Raw genomic sequence first — 19,647 nt, forward strand, 5'->3', positions numbered from 1 at the left:
GTCAGAAGTATAAGTTATAAGACGCTGTTTGAAGTCACTAAGAACTTCTGCCGCTTATCGAGAACGCCGTAACCGTTCAAGATATTAAGCAAGAATTTCAAAGTGATTTCTGCAAAGTAACCTTGCTCAAAACGCACAAATTGAAAGTTTGAAAAAACTGAAGGTTCACGGAGGTCAGATGGAGGTCAACTTTCCCATTATTGTCAACCAGATTATTAGTCACACAAACTATATCCCCTCGCCCCCAATCAAGGTAAATATACCATAATTGGGAGCTATAATTTCATGGTAGTCTATAATTTGTATAACTTCTGGCTATGTATATAGGAACTTCTGAAATCTTATCTTCTGGTACTGCGCTGGTTTTTAGCAAAAGGAGACTTTAAGGCTAATCATGGAGCTATTCATAAAAGAAATAACCCCATATAACCGCCTAGCGTCGGGCGATTTGCTCTCAAACGACTGGCGAGCGGTTGGATAGCTGCGGCTTAGGGAGGCTAGCTTTAGCTTAATTGAGGCTTGAGGTGGCTGGGCGGGGTGACCATGACGGGGAGGCGGCAGTGGGAGGAAGTGCACTGGGGGGAAGAAGTGGGGGAGGGGGAGGGGTACGTTAGGGGGGGGGGGGGGGGTACGTTAAGGGGGGGGGGGGAGGGGTACGTTAGGGGGGGGGGGGGTTAAGGAGGTAAATTTCACACCATGAATTTATGTCACAGATTTTTTCGGCGAAGTGCGTACTAAGAGACTAGTGCGCCTCCAGGCTCTAAGAGAACATAATGCCCTCCGGCCTTTACCTGCCTATCCCTTTTTCAGGACGAAATGTCAAAGGTGACAAAGAAAATTCGGTCAAGCAAAAAATCGCATTAAGACCATTATCGCGAAAAAGACCATTTTGAGTGAAATCAATAACTGCGATCCTTTTGTAGAGATAGCTATTCAGAACGCAACCCAAAATGAAGCAGTTAACAATGGTCGCGCCACGTTAGGTTTTAAAATCTTTATTCTACCTAAATATAACAAAGCCTCTCATCGTTTTCGAGAACGAAAGACCCACAAGAACTATAAAATCAACTGTTTATTGTTCAGTCAGTTTTGACCGGTTGATAGTCTACATAAAAAGACATGACTGGTATCAGGTAGAGCGTAGAATCTTTTAGTTGATTTGGTCATTTTGAATTTTTTTGTTCAATTGTTCCGTACTTTTCACGAAAATAATTCACATTTTCCATACTTTAACTGTATTAACATTTTCAAATTAAAGACCGTGATGAAACTGGCTTCAATTTTACCGGCATCTGCTTAACCACTTTGTCCGACATCTTTTGCTAAAAAAACTATCTAGAAGTGCATATTTTACATTTTACATACTAACATACTATGTTTTAATCCTTTTAGCAGTAATTTTCAACAATTTTTCGCTATTAAATTTTTAATCATTCCAGCTATTTCAATTCAAGTGCTCCTCATTCTCTCCACTTACATTAATTGGTCTTCCATTCCATGAGAGTTGACAATTTTTTTTACAATACTTCAGGATATACCAAAATTCAATCAGTTCTTTTCTGTCAAACATTCAAACTTTTTTTTCCATTGAGAAGCTAGGTAGACAATTTAACATAAATCATTCATTATATTACAAGTTAGGAAGTTGTCATTTAGCAGAAATAGGTGACTCTAATTAATTTAAGTAACTTATTAGGAAAATTAGCCCTGTTCCGGAAAAACTTCTTTCAAAAAATTTTGTTCTTAATACATTAAATTTAAAACACAATTGCTCTTAATCCTTAAACAATTCGCTGGTCAAATATGGTCAATGATGAGAGCCGAGTGTTTGGATAGTATTTTTTTACTTTTTGTAATTTTTTATTGTTTTTGGTCACCATAGGCTCATCATGCCTTCACCTAATCTTTTGAGCGTAGAACACATAGAATGTCACGCTAACTCTTTCTATTATTGGTGGGCACCATTGAAGGCGGTCCCACGTGGGTTTCATTTGCAATTAATGAGATGTACAATGTTTTGATTTCAAACTTCCGACTTATCTGGCTATTTATTCTGGCTATCGATTAACCATCAGATATTAATTCAAGGTCTTTTGTTTTTTTTTCAGATTTAGATGACTGCAATGAATCTTTTAAAAAATGGCGGATGTTCTTTATCTTTTGAATTATTTATGTTTCAAATGACATTATCAGTTTGTCAATTTTCGATTATTATAGGCTTTTTGAATCTAAATCAATTCTCTGATTTTTGGCCGATTTTGCATTGCTTTCTATTGTTTTCTCATTAAAACATCTGTCTCACTTTGGTCCATTAAAGGAAGCTAGACGTGGTTTCAGTTGACAATTATATTTGGATATATGAAAAAAAATAACCTATACTGAATATAAACAACATTAACTATACTGAATATAAAATTTTCTACAATATTTCAAGGAATCATCGCTTTTTACATCAGATGAATTTTCACCCGGCCTTTCAGTTGACAAAAATTTAATCATTGAACTTATAGGGGTTGGAAAATTGTGCGTACGCACATTACCGAGCCTCCTTGTCTTCAGTTTTAGCGTAAGCGAAGTTACAAACTCTCCAGAACGACAGTTTTAACAATCAAGTACCTTATTTTTCCATAGGTCAGTTCATTGATTTGTAATACCAATTTCCCCAGGTCGTTTGTCAAATTGGCGAAATAAATGTTGGCTATTTTATCACAAATGTATGTTCTGGTTGCCTTGTCATTGACACGAAAGCAGCTCAAAGTTATCGTTCTGACTGCAGTCCGCACCATACTCTCAGAATGGTTGAAAAACTTGAGGGCCTCAGTCAGCAAGGGGAAATCTTTAATTTGGTCATTGTAGAATAGATGAACTAAACACACCAATTTCCTTAATTGTCATCTTCACCATTTAAATTTGTCTAAATTATGATTTGAACTTTTGCGATGATTTATTTACGTTAAGATCTAAACAGAACAATGTTGGAATAATTCTTCTCGCACGCAAACAACGCTTGAGCCAAATGGAACTTAAACGCAAGGCTTTCAGAACTCCCTCGACATATTGGAATAGTTGATCTGAAAAAATCGACACATTAGAAGTGCATTTGTCAAATTCAAAAACATAGATGGCAGATTGTCAGCAATTAGCTACGATAGCTTTATAGACATTCATCCTCAAAAATATAGAAACCGAAGAAAAAAAATTTCAGCATTCTTTTTGCTGAGATATCGGATTTAAAAGAAATAACTTGCATACCTTATCTCTTGCTTCCTGAGAAGGAGGTAAGTGTGACCAAAACTTAATCACGCGAATAGAAAACTTGCTCTACTAAGAGTAAAAAACGACGTCACACACACACAATCCAGTCAAAATTGGGTGATAGTAAGCATGGCACCATATAGGCTATAATCCAAATGTTGACTAAATCCTATTCACAGTACTCATAGAATAGTTCTGAAAACTGAACAAAATCAAATAATGAATAAGCTCAAAAAACGCAAAAAAACAGGTCAAAACCTGATTCAATTTCATCAATTTACATCAAAAAATTAGCGCCAATCAACAAATAAACCGACAAATGTCGGAAGAATTGCTCTTAAACGACAGGCGAGGCAATTTAATTCAGGGGCGCAGCCTAGATCAACTTTTCTTTATGGGAGCAAAGAAAAATTTACACCGCCGGGATTCGAATCGTTGACCTCCTGATGCGTAACCGCTTGCAATGCCCACTGCGCCATTAGAACCTTAATGTCCCTGTGCTTCAATCAATTTATATTAGCAACAAGCTTTACTTCGGAGTGAGGGCAATAGAGATCAATTAAAAATGAAGAACGAAAGCGTGAAAAAATTACTTGAGAAGTCAGTGAATGTTCTAGAAGAAAAGCGCAAAATGGTCAATCGAAAATATGCATTAAAAAGACCAACACATTTACAATAATTGCTATGAACTTCGTTCAACAGTAATTCAACATAACTGAATAACGTCGGAAGAACTGATCTCGAACGAATTCTGAGATCTCGAATCTATTGCAGCCTTAAGTCGGGGAGCTCACTAAATTTATTGAAAGGGCGTCATCAGAACGTTAATATAATAATTAAAGAAAAATTAACAAATGATATTTATCTCGAACCAATTCCGGGAACTCAAATCTATTGCAGCCGGGGAGGTTAACCAAATTTATTGAAAGGGCGTCATGAGGGGGTTTTAATAAAATTAAATAATTAACAAAAAATATTTACCTCAAACAAATTCTGGGAACTCGAACCTATTGCAGTCTTTTTTGATCGGAGGAGGTTAACTAACTTCATTGAAAGAGCGCCATTAGGGTGTTATTATAATAATTAAAAAGTAAAAAACAAATGATAATTAAAGTCAAGAAAATTACACAAAATTTGGCGCACTTCTCCTTTGCATTTTAGTATCTCCCACCAATTTAATTATTTGAGGGCGCTTGTGAGAAAAATTGGATAACGCAAAACAAAAAAGTCACTCGCAAAAACAAGATGCTCAAGCAAAAATTTTGCATAAGACTATCCCGTTCACAACAACCGCTTCAAATTTCGTTCGAGAGCAATTAAGAAACAACAGAGGTAATAAAAAACTCTTTGTATACAACAAACCTACGCGAATACAACAATTATCGATGGTATACATAATTTCTGAAAAAGCATCCAAAACTGAATGATCTATATCTGAAAGTGATCTTCATAGCGGGAGTTTGGAAAATGTAAACAAATAGAGATCTTTTCACTTTGCCATTTTCCAGCAAACTTTGACAGTCTGGAATCCTCTGCGGATGGTGAAAAAGACAAAAAACCTGATTGAGATTTTTTGAAGAGAATGCGTTTTTATACATTGATCAATAAAACAATTGATCTGCCTGGAAATAAAAAGCACTTAAAAAACTGCTCGCTTAGAAAATTTGTCAAGCCAAATTTTGTAGCTCTCTCAATAAGTGAAAATTACACAAAAACTCCCTTCTATTTTTGACTTTTGCTCAGCAGATTGACCCGAACATTTTGACATCCTCTAAAAAGAGGAGTCACCAATTAAAAATATGGACCAACTAACGTCAGATAAATTGCTCTCGAACGGCGGGAGGGGGCAATATAATTTAGAGGGGGCGAAGCTTAGAAACGATTTGAGGAAGCAAAAAACACCTACCCCACAGATGTTCGAACCCCGGATAACCAGGATGCAAGTCCCACATCTTAACTTCAAAGCTCAATATAACGGCATTGACTATCTTCCACTCACAATCACTTTTATTGTTGCAATACACATTCAGAATGGTAGCAACTTAGACAACTCAAGAAAGAAGAGCTCAATCGTGAAAAAGTCACTTAAGACGGATGAATGTTCTAGAACCAAAACAGCAGAAAAGCGGTCATACAAAAACTTTCAATAAATATAGCCGTCAGATTGCCGGAAAATGTGGCATTGTGGCTTTCCATGAATTGAAACAACTAAAGAAATAAGATAGACAGATTGACCACCAGTCCTTTAATAGACCACAAGACTTTTTGGTTAGATTCCGACTGCCATTTTTATGAGACACTTACTCTCTATAAGGAAAACCCCCTAATGGAGCTTTTTCAAAATTAGTATTCGAAATCAAGAACTCAAGGCTCTAATACTCGCGAAATAGGGCATATACACTTGGCACTAATTAGATGCACACTATTGACCTTTTACCAAATGTTCATAAAATTTAAAGTTCACTAAGCGAGTTCAGAAGTCATTTTTTTGAGTGAGTAAGTCACGCAATTGGCCTACAAGCAGAACAAATGACATGCACACACATTTTAACTGCAAAGCAGTAGAAATCACTTAAATTGACAGAGTCAATTCCAAGAAGCCAGGTCGCAAGAATCATCCCTGGAGACGACGAATTTTAAAAAAACGATGTCCCAAATAGTAGCCGGTATCGCTTCGCAGGCTTATAAAAAAACAGATTTATAAAAAGCTTAAAAATTCTATCGGGAGCGATAAAAAAAGTCGCTCTTACTCTTCGATTCGGAAAAGCGCAAATACAATTCAAATTGAAAACCAAGAGTCAATAAAATCTCGCAACGCAGCAATGAATAACACTATAATATAAGACGCAATTTTACTCTTTTTCTATCGGTAAAATTTCAAAATTCTTCGGTTTTAAGTTATATCTCTCTGAATTCGGAATCATGAAAGTTTCTCACCTGTAGATGTATTGAGTTTGAGTGAAAGAATCTTGAGAAAAGAGATGAAATAAGCCATAACTTCTTCATCTGTGAAGTCGAACTTATGAACAATTATGGAATTCACGTGGTTGTTGGACAACAGAAAATCTAAACATCCAAAACAAACAAGTTTTCTCACAATTTTTAAGTTTCGATTTCAAATATTAACAAATAGTATGTAAATTTATATCTAGTTTAATTGCTAAAATTTAACCCAAGAGTTATAAATATACCTGTTCCAAAACTGATAATCTTTCTGTCTCGATGTGATGCAGAAACAGTAAGATAGCACAACTTACACAGTGAGGTTTCGTGAGAGATGTTTTCAAATAGAATATTGAGAGTCTGCAGCAGCTGTACGCAGACAGTTTCTCCACTTTTCTGCTTCATTATCTTCTTGAAGTAAGACAGCATGTTCTTCTCAAGGAAAAAACTGAAACAAATAACAAACTATAATTCTCATTTAAAGGACCCTAAAAATAAATGGATAACAAACAATGCGTGAGGTCACTCTTAATAATTTCATTTATCTACTGTTTAGCCGCTCGAAACTTTTGCCCTTAGAGGGTTATCATGAATCAGCTATAGATCGTATTTTTTAAGTCAGGTCTAAAGAGATCCAATGAATGCTTTTACGCTCATTTCTAAGACCATGTTCAATGCAATGTCTTCTTCAATTGGTGGCTTTTGTTTTTCTCATTATTAAAATAGACCATTGCAGAGCACTGTAGAACCGATACATTATATTGATCAGAAAATTTTCAATTAACTATCAACCAGGGCCACCGAGGGTGCTTACTCAAAGACAGACGAATCATTCTGATCACCCCATATCATAATTTCAGATATAGACCTCAACGTCTCAACTAGAAGGTTCCGATTCTGATTGGTCACAGACGAATTCTTCACCAAAACCATATGAAGATATCTAAACAGCACAAACATATCCTTTTAGTAAACGAACGGAGTCGACTGACATTGAAAAACTTCTCTCAAATGACTGCAGCTTCTTATTAAAATGATAATAGACTGCAGATTACGGGAATAGTTGCGAAATAGACTTGCGTGTCGTGTTATTCAAATATGTTAGAGTTATTCAGAAATAGTTACAGATATAAGTTGAAAAAGTGATCGACGCCGCTCAAAAAACTATGTCAAACAAAACATTCTTGAGATTCATTAATAAAAACTAGTTTAAATTCGGGAATTTTTATTAGTTAAGTTCCTCTGAACGTAACATAATTCGAATTAAACGTCAATTGCAAAAGTCATTATATTGAGTGGAGTCACGTATGATCACAATCTCGTCACTCAAATGACCTTAAAAAAATTTAGTAGCACACATGCCGTTAATAAGAGGAAGTCACTCAAAAAAGGTAAGCTCCATTTTTTTAGATAGAATAAGTAAAGAAACAAAATTTTGGTTCTTGCAAGCGAAGCCATTCATTTGCCCCCATAAACTTGGGCAAAACATAATAAGCTCATTAATATCTCATTTTAAAATAAAATGAAAACACTAAAATGCGTATCAAATTTCTTCACGTTTTTGTCAAATTCCATAACATAGCTGGCAGATTGCCAGAAAATAGCCGCAATAGCTTTGTAGATCTGCAGTCTCAAAAAAACATTAAAAGAGACAGACCAAAAAAATTCGTCTTTTCATTGAAGGCCGATATGTTATATTTTGATTAAAAATATGTATAAGTTTCTGCTGCCTCTATTAGCTGCTCTCAAATAACCTTCATCTAGAGTGACACACCCATTTGACCTTATCTCTTTGAATTAAAGTAAATAAAAGTCAATTTCAAAGTGAGGAAGTCATTTTTGAGAGTGAGGTAAGTCAAGTGTGACCAAAAATTTAATCACGCGAATGAACAAAAAATATCGCTCCACTAAGAACGAAAAATGACGTCACACACGCACTTCAGTTGAAATTGCATGAACGAATGAACAAAAAGTAGCTGTGACGTAATATGGTCGTAACAAAAATCATGACGACGAAAAAAAAACATAGCAGGCCAAGTCCTGACGTACAATTCAAAGAATTTTCATTGAGTAAACAGAAAAACTAGACCTAGAACGGACTATGAGTGAATCAGAAAAACCATTTCTAAAAAAAATCGGACAAAAAATTTAAAAAAAACCAGTAAAAATCCAAGTGAAATTTCCGCATGTCAACAAAAAAACAACTAGAGAGAAATGGAAATTTGGTTCAAACAAAAAAAAAACTAGGCCTATAATGAACTATGAATGGATTGGGAAAACCATTTAGAAAAAAATCTGATCCAAAAAAAATCAAAAAAACAGTAAAAATCAAAGTGAAATTGCCGCATGTGAACAAAAAACCACAAGCGAGAAAGCGAATTTTTGTTCAAACATCGTTTTCTTACTCTACTTTAAAATTAGAGCGAAAAAAATTCACGCCGCAAAACCACTCGCTTTTTCGCTTCATTTCCTGTTTCGGCGTGACCAAGATCACTACTCCAATTTGACTTCAAAAATCATGAAAATGTGTGAACAGATCTTTAAAAAAAGACAGCGCCCCAAAACAATTCAAATTCTTTGAATTGTAAAAAACCAAGAGAAGGCCAATAATAGCCAAAAGAAGCAACTTTGTGCACAAAAAACTTGAATAAATTTGTAGTAGACATTGGCTATAAGCATCAGGCTTCAATTCAGACACTAATAATTTTTTTTAAAAAAAAAGCAGTACAATAGGTCAAAAAATAATTTAAAAAAATGCAGAATAGTTGAAGAACATTCAAATTGGCGCTAAAAACCGTTTATTTACTGAAAAAAAACTTCAAAACCCAATCAAATCAACCAACATGGATATTGTTACTAGAGTCCACAACAACCTGTTAGATATCTTAAAAAATTTAAGGCCGAAAAAAAACAGCTTCGAAAAGCGGCACGTAAAAACAAAATTTCACTCGCCCAGACAAAAACTTTTTACACGTAAATTTTCCGCTCGATTTCAAAAGACGGAAGGGACAAAATAAGCCCTATCTCTTTTCTCGGCTCTGAACTTGATCACCGAAACATTTTTTTAATACTTAACTCACATTTAAGAAATCCAAAAACGATTCCAAGAGTCGTATCAGCCAAAAACATCTTTTAAAAACTATCACCTATTGAAAGTACTCGTGAAGAAAGCTATTCAAATCCATTGAAGTATTTAACCCCACAAACAAAGCGAACTAAAAAAACAAAAAACAATTCAATATATCCTTGTATAATGAAGTGCACCTGGAAAAGAAAACCTTTCTTTAAAAATCCCAGACCACTAAAATGCCCACGAAAGAATAGAAAAACCAAAATAGGCGCACAGACCTGTCTAGTTTTGAAAAAAAATTGAAAAATTGTTTTTGCCAGCAGACTTTTAACAAATTGCAAACTAAAGACAATTGCTAACTAACCAATTGCTATTACATATTTTATTTCGTAGCAAGCTGAACCGGCTATTCCTCGAAAGAAACAAGCATTGCCAGAAGATCGAGCAATTTTGAATAACAACTTGGGCTTAACCGGGCTTAAGGAGGAAAAAAAAAGGATGTTACTAACAGCAATTAGCATCACACCTGTCAACGAATAAAATGTCCAACCAAGCCTAACAAGAGGCATCTAAAACATGGTCTTAGGAGTTAATCTTGCTTCTTTTTGATTTTGAGGGCAATAAATGAAATAGAAATCTATGCAAGAAACATCGGATACTAACTTTAAATTTTCTAGAGAGTGGTAGTTTTTGGGCTTCCACCGTGGCAGTACTTTGGAAAACATAACTTCTATCTGAAAGAGACCACCGAACTTAAAACAGGTGTCCATGGCCCCGAAGGCGTTGCAGTTAACTTCGTTACAGTATTAGGAACAATGATATAAAACCAACTGTGTAAAAATCTGACAACTAATTAAAAAATAATTTGAACTCATTTTTTGTTCAACAATTGAAGTCTCTGTTGTTTCTTTACTCTCAATTCCTTTTGACGCCGTTCTTCTATTTTTGCCCTCGCCGCTTCAACTCTCGGTCCTATTGAAGTTTTCATTTGTGTTTTCTCAGATGAAACATCGGTACATGAGCCATCCTGATATTCATGCTTTGCTTTCGGAGGATATTTGGGTAAGTAGGGCACCGATTGCATAACACCGTCAGCTGACAGATCAACAGCCTGCAAAATCAATTACTATTGGAGAAAACTTAGACAAGCAGCATCGCATAACTAATAGTAAATGTTTGCTATGCGTCACCGTTATTGTTAGCTAGAATCTAATTAAATGGCCAAAATCATGATTACGTTCAAGATTATGCAAGCAATTGAAGATAACACGAAAATCACAAAAACGGTTGCTAGTCCTTCTATAACGTGAACCACGATTATCTTACGGTTGAGGGTGTATTTACTGATTAATATTTAAGCACAAAAAGCATAAGTTCTCAAATAGTTGTGATACGGATTGCAAATCAATTGGTTCACCAATATCAAAGAAAATACTAGAACATGACGATCTTGTCTAACTTAATTGAACGCTAGCATACCCGATTGCAAATCAGATCTCGTAATCAGGCAAAAATTCAAACATCAAATCATGTTTAAAAAGCACCTAATAAATTTTCACAGCCAATTATCAAAACTGCAAGCTCGCTTTTTACCAACCTGTTGGTATAAAACACTGTCCAATTTCCTCAGGTGTTTCAGAGCGTCCCAATGACGGTCAACGAATCTCTTCATAGCGTTCACTTCATCTCTATTTTGTTTTGTTCGAAATCGCGTCCACGCTATATCCAAAACAGCACGTCTATTAATTTCATCTGTCGAAATCTTCTCTTGATCTGTTCGCATTCTAAAGCGTCAAATTCAAACTAGTAAATGTAACACGTTTTTCAGTTGTCAAAATAGGAACCAATGCGACAGATTGACGACACATCAAGTTTTTGCATTAAAATTGTCAGATAACTTAAATGTAATGAAAACAATGGAATTAATAAAAACAATACTGACCTATTAGACTCCAAGAGGTCATAGTTTGTTTCTCTGTCTGGCACTATTCTCTTCTCTAACTGTGAATATAGTTTATCCAATGCCAGTTGTTTTTTCTTCCTTCTTTTCTCTGCAGCTTGCACTAGAACTAAATTCGCCGTTTTTCCTTTCAGGGCGTTCCTGAACATACATACAATTCACAAAAAGGTATAATGACAGCTTCAAGTAACTTAGTATTAAATGCAGAACAATGGGGATCAATTGTGCTTTAATTTCTTTTTTAACCGGCTATGGCACCAATATTTCCCAAACGTTCACAGGACACCTCGGGCATAATAAACAACACAGCTTGTGGAAGACTGTGTCTCAAGTTTGCCAATAAGTTTTCCTGTTACTCGGAGGAGCAGCTCTTTTCACAATCAGCTTTGCAAAATTATATTTGAAGCTATTTTTCTGTATCCAGCAAATTTGAGCTGTGTTCTTTGCTGTAAAAAATCAGCTTTTTATTGCGATATAAAGATCCTTTCACAGACACTTTGTTCAGTGGTAGCAACCAATAGCAAGTATTTGAGCGATCACTTTAACCAATAGAAATATCAAATCAAGAAGTGATTGACTATGATCTTAATTATTAGCATGATTTTAGACAGATTAAAAAGACAAAACGAAAAATTTTGTTTTTCTAAAATATTGTTCATTTCAAACATTCCAATTAGTTCGACTTAAGATCCACTGTACAAAAATTTGAGTTGAGATTCTTCTCAAATTTTCTTTCATATCTTTTCTTTTCAATATTACTTGACAAATCGAAGAAAAAGTACGAAGTCCAAGTTTTCTGCATTTTGTAACTTAATAATACTTTGTTTATTGATTATCTCAAGCTTTTTGGTAGTTAATAATTCAATGACTTCAAAGGTCATCGGGAAAATGAAGTTCATCGGGAAAAACTAAGCACCAATAAAGAGGATTGCAACAATAAAAAAGTATATTTTTCTCATTGAAATTTTATTTTCAGTTCTTAAACATTGCCAATACTTCGCTCGTTTAGCTGATCAAAAGTCAAGCCAAAACCCTAAAACACTGGAGTAAATAGTATTGTTAAGTTTTTTGAATAATTTTAGCAAAAAATTGTTCTAAACCGTCACCATATGAGACCTGTCTTATTACTTGAAAGGCAAAAAGCATATTAAAACAATTGGAGTATTTCAACTAAATCGAACCTTTAATCAATTTGAGACAAACCGCAAAATTTACGCATCAACATCTGGTTAAGTCTCAAGAAACAAGAAAAATTTGCAAGAACAATTTTTTTGTGCTTTCCTTAAACGGTTATGCTTTTTTGTTGTTCAGATTTCGAAGAAAATCCCCTAAGAAGCCAATTATTTAAAATTATATCAAAGACAAAAACATGAACAAAAAGAAGGCAAAGTTTTAACATTTAGCGTTCTATTGCGCAGAATTTTATTTTAATTCATTCAGGCACTATTTATAAAGCCAACAGTGCAGAAGAATCAAAATATTTTAAGTTTTTAAGTTCAGACGTGGTTGACCTCAAAACAAAGAGCGTTTTATTACAATCATTTGGTTGAGAAAAGTTCGTCTGCCATAAGTAGATCTGAATACCAGTGTGATAGAATGCAATCGTATAGTGTTCACCCAATCATGCAGTTGTGATGGTTCGCACAGACAACTTGGAATTCACAGAGGATGATGAAAGCAACAATTCCCACTATAAAATTTCGCCCAGCAACACCCAGCAAATCATTTTCGAAAAACTTCGCATTATGAAGTATATCTAGACTATAAGTTTCATTTTCGCCCCGTTTGCTGAAAATCATAGACTCAGTCTCTGTGCTTCTTCAATGTTGTTCCAGTAAACAATGCTACTACAGTGCTGAGAATAAATATGTTTTTACTTTGCGATGTCGAAAAATCAAGTAAGAAATAAAGAAACAGTATCAACAGAAAAGAAATAATAGTTCAGATCCAGTTGTCTAAACTTATTGGATCTTTACCGTCCCCCCCCCCCCTCTGTGTAGCGGGTGCATAATTTTTTAACCCCCGAAGCACGCCCTATATTTTAAAATAATTTTCTAAGTATAAACACGGTCTCTGCAAATGCAGGTGGACAGCGTACTGGGGTGGTACAAACAAGAAAGATTAAAAATATCTAAAAAAGAACATATTCAGAGAAAACGCAGCGGACCCAAAACATCCTTGCGAAAATCTTTCTATACTTGTTCAAATAGAAAAGCTTCCATGGATGACAATTTTTGAGAGCGCTTGGTCAAATAATTATGTGAGGAGGCCCAAAACAGTTGAGCGCAATCCTCGACGGTTGGGAAAAAGGAGACCAAAACGATAATCAGTGGTATCAGAAGCGGATGACAGATCAGTTTTAATGAAAATAATTGACACTGTCCATAATTCACAAACAGCTCCTTCTAATGATTTTAACACAAACCGTAGGTTGGTTTTGAGCCGGTAGTTTGATGGGACCTCTGCATCAGGGTTTCTTTTTTCAGACAAAGGTTGGACAATCGCTTCTTCTGAGTCTTCGGGAAAAAAACCAAAATGCGAAAACCAAATTAACAATTCTGGCGAAAGAAATCTTAAAGAAGGATATTACAAGGAGAAGGGCTCATTGCTCTCAAAACAGCAATTAATTTTCACTATTAACAACCGGAACAGCTTTAAGAATCAATTCAACCTTTTCAACAAAAAATATTGACCGACTCCACGAAGTTAGCTGTACAGCCTATTTTTTTGAAGCTGCCCATTCATTTTTCGTGACATATTCCTCAGCATTGAATAATTTTTGTTGGGGTTCTCGCGATTCTCAATTCATCATCAAAGAACTGACAGCTGTGATAAGTTAGTTCTTGACGGAATTTCACGCCTTTCATTTACATAGCTGAACCCAATTAAGAGCACACTGATACAGGCCGATTTTACATCCTTCAGCATTCCTTTGACCGAGTAGTTGCTTAAAATTAGTATCGAGGTTCATCCAGTTTCAATAATCAATTTTTTCAGATTGCTTTCTATTCACAGCATTGGAAACTAGGGACACCGTGATAAGATCCCTTAAGATTCAAAGTATCAAGCCGGTATATTTCAATGCCCTTAAATATAATTATTGGATCTAATTTATAACCAGATTTAAGCTTGAGAACATTATAACGAACTCATCAAGAGATGCCCTCCATTTTCAAAAGGCATCCTTGGAGGATGACACTGATATTTTGATATTACGAAAACAAAATTTTGCTAAAGAGCAGACTTTTCTCGTACCAGGAAGCAGCCATATCACAGAAAAGTTCTGGTATGTTCATTCCTCGTGAGCGATAAATCGCATTAAGAAGTTATAAAACAATATCAAATGAGAACCTATGCAGAATTATACCCGTATTTTCTGAAGTTGTAAAACAAATGAATCAAATAAAACCCATCCTTTTCGTGGTGCTTAGCACATTGGGCAGCACATGCCAGAAAAAACATCGTTTTGATTGCTTTTAATACTGGTTTTAGTAAAAAAAAACAATTGGTTGAAAACTTGAGGATTCAATAACAGCTAAAATATTCGATTTAATCTTGGTTGTTGAGCGTCATGAAGGCCAAGTTTAGAAAGAAAAAACATAACCGACTAAACGTCGGAAGAATTGCTCTCGAACGACTAGTGGGAGCTCTAATCAATTGCAGCCTGCTTCAGTCGGGGGGGGGGGCTAAATGGGACTAAGAAGTTCAATAGTCGGCTTCAAATAACCACATTAGAGGTTAACATATACCACTATTAAGATTTAAAGTAAAAAATGGCACCAGTTTCGGCGCACTTTTCATTTGACTTTTACTATTAAATTGCCGCCAATTGAATTCAGCTGCTTGAAATTGTGATTTAGAGAAAATTTTAGAGCACGCGAAACGCAAAAAGTCAAGGGCGTAGAAGTCCCTCGAAAAGTCAAAATTGTCAAGCAAAAATTTTGCATAAAAAAACATAGCCTGCAGAATACCGGAAACGACTCGAATCGTCGTGCATTATAATCTCTAACCTAACCTTACCGAAATCAGAACATCAAAATAGACAAGAGAAAAAAAATAAAAGTAGCCCAACAAACCACATTAAAGTGTTTTAAAAATGGGGTAGTTGGGGGGGGGGGGGGTAGTTAGGTGAAGGGAGGGGGTAGTTTGGGGGTAGGGGTAAGTTGGGGGGGGGGGGGGGGGTGCGGGACGGTGGGAGGGTAGATAGGTGGTGGTGGGGGGTTTGTGCGGTGTAGTTTAAATAATTAGGGGTGACTTATATAGGAACAAAAAATATCTCAAAATGACCTCTTCATCTTGAACATTACCAGCAGTTCCTAATCACTATACATTACAAACGAAGCTACTGTCAAAGTCGAATGTTCGAAAACAGAAGTCAACAATCAAAAACGGAGGTAAATGCTCGAACAGAAAAAATTCAAAATTCAAGTCATGAAAAAACTTGCTTTCTGCTAAAAAAAAACCTGTAGAATCTCAATACTCCTCTTCGAGTCGAAAAAAAGACACACACGTTTACAATAATTGCTATGAACTTCGTTCAAGAGCAATTAATCATTTGATGACTCAACAGCTAGCCACTGTTTCTGGCTGAGAGAACTTAACTATTCTCTGGCCTAACCACTGATGTACACCCTAGAAAAAGAACAGACCAATCCAGAATTCAAGCTTTTCAACATACTCCATTGACAAAATTAGAAACGCAGAAATACGAATTCAAACGTGACCTGTCCCATGAGATCCTTCGAACATGAAGTAGACGAACATTTTTAGTCCTACAACAGCTTTCGATATTCAACTCTGCGGCATAGGGACTTACCTTGCCAAAAATAGAAGCAAAAACTGGGCCAGTTTTTCAACAAAAAAGCGGTACCTCCAGGATTGATTCCTCCTACTTTTGAGTTTTTTGTATTCGTGATGGCCCTCTTTTGCTTTAAGTCTCTTCCAGCCACTTGAATTATTGTTGTTCCTGCTTCTCAGAGCTCAGAGCACAAAGTGAGGACATCATTAAAGAACCCACTTACTCAGTTGACCATAATGAGCTGACATCTCAGCAGAAAAAGAGGGCAAGCAATGCACAGCGGATCCAAAAAACAGTAAAATTTGCATTAATCAAGATAGTCCAAGGATTGCTCCATTAGGCAACATTTTTCGTTTTATCGAAAACAGTTCCACAGCACAATTTCATGCAGACATTGCTATGTGAGTCAATGGGGGCCGTTGCGGTATTCCCATCAATATTTGAAACGTTAATATAGCAATTAATGTTTCTTTAATTAATGTTTCTTTAACAATTAATGTTTCAATTAAGGAGACTCAACCAGTCAGGCCGACTTCAAGAACCCTCAAAACAGAAGCTAAACTGCAAATTTTACTTGCATTGGAGCAAAAAATAGGTCAAGTCAACCACAGAAAATTGAAAAAAAAAACACGCTAAGTGTTTGCACCCAATATTGTAAAAATATACGTACTGAACACTAATTAGAGCTAAATATTGGTAAAAAATCGTTATAAATATTCTGTTACCTTAATTGTAATTCAGCACTAGCCGCAAGAAAAATCTTCCACCGGAACCTGAAATTCCAAATAACTCGCGCTACCTATGAATTCAACAATTCAAAGCTGAAAAACAATAACTGGCCTCCCAATAGCAATTGGACATTATTTGATCAGTTTATCACTCTAATTCGGATTTGTTATTAACGTTCTTACTATTGTTCTAAAACAGAAATTAGATTGAAGAAAAAACTTGATACAACTCTAAGTCAAAGTTAAAAACAAAATCTAATTATTCAAAAAAAGGATGACTCTTTTTTCGTTATTTTTATTCTTTTCCCATACACCTATATTCGGTCCATGCCTATTTTACTGTATACAAACGGATGCCAACAATATTTCCCCATTTCCTATAATTTTTGGTAGAAAAAAATTATTCCAGTTACCTATTTTCAATAATTTTAATCTTCCTAAAAATTCTCAGATAAGTCGACGACTGCAAAATTTCATTATTTTAGTTAACTTACACTACTAATCAACTGCAAACAAAATTATAACTTGAATTTGAAAGTCACTGGAATCATCAGTAACAACTAGAGTTGCGAAAACTAGAGCTAGAGTAAGAGAAATGAGGATAATTTCTTTTCATTTGTTGTTCTTGTCTCCAGTATATCATATTTGCTTATTTCTGTTAAATTTCAAAAATAATAGTCAAATAAATTTTTTAATAAACGAGGGGATACCTGTTTCAGGCAAAGCGTAAGATCTCACAGAAACTTAGACATATCTGGCAGTTTCTAAAAATAGCTCTTGCAACTTCGTAAATCTGCAGCTTCAAAAAGATTAAAAAAACAGCTCGAGAGCAAAATTTCTTTTAAAGCTGAGATGCTATACTTAGATTATGAATGTGAATAGCGTATTGCTGCTTCTATTAGCTGCTCTCAGGAAACCGTCATTACTCAGTTGACCTTATCTACTTGAGTTAGAGAATCATTTTGAACGGGCGAGGTCATTTTTGAGTGGTGTTAAGCCAAGGTGTGACTAAACAGTTAATCACTCAAAAAAACATAACCAAGCACAGATTTAAAAACGATGTCACTCACAAAATTCAGATGAAATTGCTTGAATAAACTAACTACAAACGCAGATTTGAAGTCATTGTGACGCGACGCGGTCGTTAGAAAAAACTCGACAAAATAAAAAACCAGGAAAGACGGTAGTAGCTCACTATCACAGCTATAAACATTAAGTTTCCTTATTAAAAAACGCTTTTGATCTTTGTCCATACTAATGCAAGTGAAGTATGATAATTTTCTTTTCACATTATTTCGAAAAATTGTTTTCAATAGCTTTTTTAATATCAAATGCTTTACATTTTTTTCATTTGAGTCGTTTGCGTTCATTTAACCAAAATTGGACATAGCCTAATTCTAGATTACATTTTTACCGCATCTGACCATGCCTAACCGGCCCGTTGGACTTGATATGAATATATCACAACCAAACCTGAGACCACACCCCCCCCCCCCCCAAAAAAAAAACTAACTTTTCTCTTTTGGCTTATCGCGATTTCTGAGAAATTTTACGTTAACATTCATATTTTAAAACACGGAGAATTTGTTGAGCAATAAGCCGATCAGAAAACAATATTCCCATTTTCTCAATTGTGATCGGCCAGCAATAAAAATTTCTATATTTTGGTACGTCTGCCATTTTCACTAGCGCCTGTTATATGGAGTAGAATAAAATACGCCATGCTAATTCAATTAGACGAATTGGGATGCTACAGGGTGCTACGGGACATCTGAAGACGAACATCCATGTATCTGTGCTCTATGTGGTCAAAACTGCCAGAATATCAATCACTTGGAGGAGTGCGTAAGCCTAACCAAAAAGACACTCACAGAAAATTACGTTTCGTCTATGCAAGGACCATACCTATAGCATTGATGTGTAGTTTATTTCGTGCACGTGTTACTTTCATACATTTTATTCAAGTATCTATCGTTTGTACGTTTTAAATCTTTCAGTTGTCTTATGTATAAGACGTGAATTCAATTCAATTCAATTCCGAATTGGGATGCAAACCTAGAAGAATTTCCGATTGGCGGTTCGGTGGGTGCGCTTCGCCGTGATTTCCGGATTACATCCCACGGTGCATGAGAAGCATGGGTATTAACAACGGCTATTAACTACGATAACTCAACAACTTCTTTCTAATTGCTCGTTTACAAACAGTTAAGTTTTCACTAACAGCAAAACTGTAGTCTGTAAGCCGCATTTGAAGCACTTTGAATAATATCCTGTCAAAAGCAAGCTCATTTGATTCTGAAAACGGAAGACATTTTCAACAGACCCTTTATAGCAACAAATGTTTGACATGAAACACCAGACTTTTTCCTTCTATGGTAATTACCTGCCTTCATTATTTCGGTGCTCATGGCGAGCTGATCAGGGACCATTGTTTCTAGACACATGAAAAATGCATATTGGATAAAGGTATACATCTTGGCTGCAAGTTTCTATTTCATGCTGCGAATTCGTAGTATTCCAAATAAATAAAACAGGGGTGATCCACCCAATGGAAGGAACAGTGAGTCCCCACCATGAAACATCACAGCAGTGTTAATTTATCGCAAAAACACATGCTCATAGCATCGTCAAACAGAAGGTAAACACAATTAGTTAAACAAATAGGACGTAGTCAACTATAATAGGAAAACAAAGAATTAGAGGCGAGTGAATTACGAACAATGCAGCTTTCCTTCAACAATTGCAGACACAAAAATCGGCAAGTGTGTATGACTTCTTGAGGGCTCTACATCTTCTTAGACATAAGAGACAGCTTCGCAGGAGTGCAAACTTACCTTAATTCGGATTAAGTTGATGGTGTCCAAAACATTCCAAATACCGAAATTCGGGTCTT

General features: G+C 35.5%; 2 protein-coding genes across 6 annotated transcripts in view; both read right to left on the reverse strand.

Moving 5' to 3' along the window:
- The window catches only part of LOC142337094 (protein CLEC16A-like), a 107,628-nt gene extending 97,509 nt beyond the window's left edge, over window positions 1-10,119 (reverse strand). For 3 of the 5 annotated variants that reach the window (XM_075386211.1, XM_075386184.1, XM_075386193.1), the window contains exons 1-5: window positions 9,932-10,118; window positions 7,013-7,141; window positions 6,513-6,646; window positions 6,193-6,321; window positions 2,617-2,866 (exon numbers count right to left, since the gene is read on the reverse strand). In XM_075386211.1, the coding sequence (XP_075242326.1) occupies window positions 2,617-2,866; window positions 6,193-6,321; window positions 6,513-6,646; window positions 7,013-7,141; window positions 9,932-10,038 (749 nt within the window). In that variant the 5' untranslated portion in view covers window positions 10,039-10,118. Of the gene's footprint in view, window positions 1-2,616; window positions 2,867-6,192; window positions 6,322-6,512; window positions 6,647-7,012; window positions 7,142-9,931 lie in introns of all 5 variants that reach the window. The other 2 variants (XM_075386202.1, XM_075386175.1) reach the window with 1 other exon arrangement.
- LOC142337122 (uncharacterized) lies at window positions 10,100-19,045 on the reverse strand. Its single transcript, XM_075386221.1, has 4 exons — window positions 18,976-19,045; window positions 11,211-11,369; window positions 10,866-11,052; window positions 10,100-10,379 (listed from the first exon to the last, which is right to left on the reverse strand). The coding sequence occupies exons 1-4, from the start codon at window positions 19,041-19,043 to the stop codon at window positions 10,140-10,142; spliced, it is 654 nt and encodes a 217-aa protein (XP_075242336.1). The 5' UTR covers window positions 19,044-19,045; the 3' UTR covers window positions 10,100-10,139.
- Between the last annotated feature and the right edge of the window lie 602 nt (window positions 19,046-19,647).

This window comes from Convolutriloba macropyga, chromosome 1 (assembly GCF_964194025.1).
Source record: "Convolutriloba macropyga chromosome 1, txConMacr16.3, whole genome shotgun sequence".
NCBI classification, from domain to species: Eukaryota; Metazoa; Xenacoelomorpha; order Acoela; family Convolutidae; genus Convolutriloba; species Convolutriloba macropyga.

What these genes read in the sequence shown, in the direction of transcription:
- LOC142337122 (XM_075386221.1), bottom strand. Translation starts at nt 19,043, where the DNA reads ATGAGCTTGCTTTTGACAGGATATTATTCAAAGTGCTTCAAATGCGGC. An exon ending in GACCTCTTGGAGTCTAATAG is followed by an intron (nt 11,053 to 11,210) that starts GTCAGTATTGTT and finishes TTGACGCTTTAG; the next exon opens with AATGCGAACAGATCAAGAGA. An exon ending in ACAGTGTTTTATACCAACAG is followed by an intron (nt 10,380 to 10,865) that starts GTTGGTAAAAAG and finishes TTGATTTTGCAG; the next exon opens with GCTGTTGATCTGTCAGCTGA.